This window comes from Salvia hispanica, chromosome 3, assembly GCF_023119035.1.
Source record: "Salvia hispanica cultivar TCC Black 2014 chromosome 3, UniMelb_Shisp_WGS_1.0, whole genome shotgun sequence".
In the NCBI taxonomy this organism is placed as follows: domain Eukaryota; kingdom Viridiplantae; phylum Streptophyta; class Magnoliopsida; order Lamiales; family Lamiaceae; genus Salvia; species Salvia hispanica.
The window spans coordinates 33,883,034-33,888,373 of record NC_062967.1 but is presented as its reverse complement, the minus strand read 5'-3'; the positions used below and the strand labels follow the sequence as shown (position 1 = coordinate 33,888,373).

Here is a 5,340-nt window from a genome sequence, read left to right as displayed (position 1 = left end):
TACCTCATGGAGAGGTTGAGCGGTTGCGCGCATTTGCCGACATGCGGCAAAAAAATGCCCATATTCGACTTCAGGAGGATATCATCGAAGAGGTTTGGACGCGGAGGGGTGGACATTGATGTTGTTGTTTTTTTTTCTATCTACTATGTAAATTTTTTTTTCGAATGATGTATGTTTTTTTTTTATTGAAATATTCGTATTTTCCGTTTGTATTTGTGTCGAATTTTAATTCCGTGAATTTTAATTGTGAATTAATTTAATTGTGGGAAGGGCGAGTGGGAGGGGCGAGTTGGAAGGGCTAGTGCAGTGGGAAGGGCTAGTGATGTGGCAGTGGAATGGGAGGGGCTAGTGCTGACGTGGCATGGGAGGGGCGAGTGGGAAGGGCGAATGGGAGGGGCGCCGCCGGAGACAACCTTATTAACACATACTACCTCCGTTTCTTAAAAATATAAACTATTTTCATTTTTAGCCGTCCGTCTCTTAAAAATAGAAATTTTCTAAATTTTCTATTTTAAGAAGATGACCCATAATCCACTAACTCTATTTCCACTACTTTTTTTCTTCTCATCTCTTACTTTACTCATTTTTGTCTCACTCTCTTACTTTATCAATTCTTCTCTCTTTATTTTTTTCAATTTTGCATTAAAACTCGAATCGTTTCAAATGTTTCTATTTTTTAAAGACGGAGATAGTATACGTTAAGATGAATATCATTATGTCCACTTTGTCATATGAGGTGAGAGAACTTTTTTTTTTAAGTGTACACAATGATATTAAGTTTATTTCTTTTGAATTATTTACACTTTGTATCATTATTTAAAAATCGCTTTACCCGTGCATAGCACGGTGGCAATACCATAAAAACATAAACCTATAGCTATAAAGCTTAACAGTACTGATTTATTTAAGGCTATTATATTAATTCATAATTAACTTGAATGGTGAGTGCATAAATATTTTTAAAATAAGAAAATTACTACATCCGTCTAAAAAATAGACAAAGTTGAAAATGACATGAATCTAAATGCGCAATTGTTCAGTAGGTTGTAGGGTTCACGTAAATATTTTTAGAGTGAGCTACATAAAAAGTCCCTAACGTTTCCGCTTGTGTCACTGCAGGTCCCTAGGAGAAAAAAAATACCTCCACACAACCCTAACCTTAAACATAATAACATATCATATATTTGTAGCCATTTTTCGGACCAAAATGCTCAAATGCCCTTCGGGCATTTTTGGTAATCCATAAATTCGCTGACATATGAATTATGTCACTTTTCTGTCAGCAACTTCATATGTGATATCCTAATAAGTTTTGGTACTTCATACCTGATTAAAGTTTTATCAATATTTCTACACAAAAAAAAAAAGCTTCTTATATTCCTCTATTTCCAGTTAATGGTAACAATATACTACTTATATCATGTAAGAAATTCATTGAGAAACAACAATAAAGTTATTTATGAAATAAAATCTGAATCAATAATACATAGAATAAAAAAAGTATTTCATATTTAATCAAATGATACAATAATTATTTTCTTGAAAACACTGACATTTAAAATATTATTTCATTATATATTATCGAACTAATTTGTTAATCTAAGCCTAACTTTAAGACAATTTTATATTTATTGATATTTTATTAAGAATTTTAGTTTAGTTCCAACTGAAATTTTTAACATCATATGAATATATAGGGTTTATTAATAATAGTATCTGAAATTAAGACAATGTAAATTTATAAATTCATACTGCAAAATTGGATACTTCATAATATATAAAATCGATCAATAAATCAAGGTATAAAACAAATAAAAATTAGGGGAAATAGAAAACATTAAAAAAAAATATCAGAAAATGAGTCTTATTAGGAAGAAAGGGTCTCATTTTATTATTTTCATATACCCTCCGTCCCACTTTAGGAGTCCCGGTTGAGTTCGGCACGGATTTTAAGAAATACAAAGGAAGTGAAAAAAGATAGTGGAATGTGGGTCCTAGTTTTATATATTAGTTTTATAATAAAATGTGAGTAGAAAAAGGTGAGTGGAATGTGGGGCCTATTACCAATTATGGAATATTCCAACATGGACTCCTAAAATGGGACACTCAAAAGTAGTAAACCGGGACTTCTAACGTGGGACGGATGGAGTATTAATTAATGCGGTTAATGATAAATATGTATATTATAAAAAAAATTAGAAAGTGTAAATAATGATAAAATTTTAATTACGTATGAAGTACCAGAACTTATTAGAAAATTACATAAGAAGTTTCTGACAAAAATATCCCAAAAATCACATGTCAACAATTTAATGGAATGACAAAAATGCCCTTTTAGGGCTTAAGGGCATTTTAGTCAGAAATAACAAGATATGTGATTATTTTTAAGGTTAGGATTGTGTGGAGGTATTTTTTTTCCCTAGGGCCTGCAGTGACACAAACGGAAACGTTAAAGACTTCTTATGTAGTTCACTCATATTTTTAAAACAAGAAAATTAACCGTTTTCAGATACTACCTCCGTCCGTAAATATAGACAAAGTTGAAAATGACATGAATCTAAACGCGCAATTGTTTAGTAGGGTCGTAGGGTTCATATCTAGATTGATGTAGAAAATTAAGATTTGTTTAAAACTTCCCGTATTTAAAACTGATCTTACTTTGACAAACATCCTAAATTGATAAAATTAGTATATCTTATGTTGACGGAGTCAGTAGGAAATAACCAATCCAAGATTCATAAAAAGTCGTTTTTCACTACAAACAGCAAAACTAAAAATCGAGCAACCAAAACTTGTTCATTATCATAAATAAAAAAGATACGACATTTAGAAATAAAACATAGTAAGCTTAACTATTTTTGCAAAGGTAAAAAACAATATGAATGTCAAAACAGAATATAGAAGCACAGGACAACAAAACTACTTCCGACCATCACGAATCTAAGCTGTAGCAGCTTGGGCACTAATCCTCTTCTTAGCCTCCTCGATGATAGATAGCTTAATACCCTTGCCCTTCGGTAGAGATACCCATGGCTTGGTACCCTTTCCGATAGTATAGACATTGCCCAATCGGGTGGCAAACTCATGCCCAGTTGCATCCTGGATATGGACAGTCTCAAAGCTTCCCTTATGCTTTTCGCGGTTCTTGAGAATACCAACACGCCCTCTGTTCCTACCGCCAGTAACCATAACAACATTACCTACATCAAATTTGATGAAGTCAGTAATCTTGTTGCTCTCAAGATCGAGTTTGATTGTGTCATTGGCCTTGATGAGAGGGTCGGGGTAACGGATGGTCCTTCCATCATAAGTGTTGAGATAAGGAATGCCTTTCTTGCCAAACTGGATATTGCGGACTTTGCACAGCTTGAACTGCAAATCCATGGAAGAGCAGTTTAGAGGTCATAACATGATATCAACCAAAAATGAAAGACAGCCCAGGGGATATTTTTGAAGATTAAAGAACCATAATTCATGAACTAAATTTGGTAAACTGAAGAAGGCACACCATACGATAACCTGGTGCATTCGTAACAATTAAAAGAACACATAAGAATGCCAAAAGAGCAAGTAAATTGAAAATGGACCTTGGCTTCCTCATCCCTGATAGAATGGAGCCTGAAACGACCCTTGGTGTCGTACAGCAGACGGAAGTTTTCATTGGTCTTGGGGATCGAGACCACATCTAGAAGTAGGAAATAACAATTTCAGTGAAGCAATTAAGCAGATGATTAGCATCCAATGTGCCAAGATTGAAGCAATAAGTGCATACCCATAAATCCAGCAGGGTAGGTCTTGTCAGTCCTTACTTTCCCATCAACAAGGATATGGCGTTGCATCAGAATGGCAATTACCTCACGGTAAGTTAAAGCATACTTCAATCTGTTTCGCAGAATGAGAATCAAAGGCAAGCACTCCCTAGATTTATGGGGACCAGATGATGGTTTGGGGGCCTGTTTGGACAGTTTTACAGAATGTCAAAAGTAAAACTATATCCAAATCATTTATGGAGAGAGAAGATACTTACAAAAGCACCACCCAGTTTATCCAACATCCAGTGCTTTGGGGCATTGAGCCTTTTCAAGTGTTTCTTCAATCCTCTAGCCTGTTTTCACATAGAAGGGATAAAACACAAATAAGAAAATGAATAAATAAACACAATATGTTAGAGATATAAGATAATTTTGGGAACCCAGCCTTTTTAAATACAGATATCTGTACACCAGGTGACTAAAACAAAATTATATTTCCACAATTCCAATCAGAAGAGAAGTAACACGAATGTTATCCAGTCATTAGACTTTTCTTCTTAAGTAGAGATGCATTAAAGATAATACAGAACAAAATGCATCAGGCTCGATTTAGTCAAATTAAAATCCACTATATTGATACTTTTAGATCATCTCCAATGGTACACTGATCTTAAAATGAAGTAGGCAATTAGCTCTAATGGTACTCCAAAACCAATTCCAATTTAGGTTTTTGAGTAAAAAGGTTTACACTAAAACAAAACCAAAAACATTTTCAAATTTTGATAGTAATAACATTCTTTTAAGTTTGAGTTTAGTGTAAATGGTTGGATTAAAATCACTATTTGATCTGACAATAACACTAAACAATTTAACAATAAGAAGCCGAAAACAATTAAACACTATTAGAGAAGTAATTTAGAGTTAGAACAAAAGCAAGTTATAGTTTGATTAAAAGTTACTCAAAATACTCAAAAAATGTAAAGGTCATTACCAGACGAAAATCGGATAATTCAGCTAACGATTAATCAAAAACTTCGGTTTCGAATCTAAAACAGAGAATTCGTCTAAAAACAATAAAAAAAAAAGGCGCAATCTGAAATAGAACCCGAAATTAAACACAGAACTAAAAACCTAGGTTTACGTCACCAAATAAAGCAGAAAAGATGAACGAGGAAACGAAATCGGGAAGCAAATCAGACGAATATAGACATAGGGAGTAAAAATGAAGATACAAGAGGAAGAGGGGAAAGGTTAGAAATCAACAAACCATGTTGCAGGTGGTGGATGCAGAACACGGCGGCGCTTCCGCAGCTTCTGTCGGTAGTCGGCTCAAGTGAGAAGCGCAAACCCTAGTGGCGGAGTTATAATACGAATTCAAATATTTTATTGAATAACATATTATAGGCCCAGTTAAGTTTTAAGCCATTTATTACTGGGCCTATATCTACCCCATTCATAATCATCACTCAACAAATCAAATATTTTATTGAATAACATATTATAGGCCCAGTTAAGTTTTAAGCCATTTATTACTGGGCCTATATCTACCCCATTCATAATCATCACTCAACAAATAAGAGCCTCTCCA

The 5,340-nt window shown here is 33.8% G+C and overlaps 1 protein-coding gene across 1 annotated transcript; it reads right to left on the bottom strand.

The window, feature by feature from the left end:
* Positions 1-2,777: 2,777 nt before the first annotated feature.
* Positions 2,778-5,126, bottom strand: LOC125215565 (40S ribosomal protein S4-1). Its single transcript, XM_048117015.1, has 5 exons — positions 5,020-5,126; positions 4,028-4,105; positions 3,773-3,953; positions 3,588-3,685; positions 2,778-3,372 (listed from the first exon to the last, which is right to left on the bottom strand). The coding sequence occupies exons 1-5, from the start codon at positions 5,020-5,022 to the stop codon at positions 2,941-2,943; spliced, it is 792 nt and encodes a 263-aa protein (XP_047972972.1). The 5' UTR covers positions 5,023-5,126; the 3' UTR covers positions 2,778-2,940.
* Between the last annotated feature and the right edge of the window lie 214 nt (positions 5,127-5,340).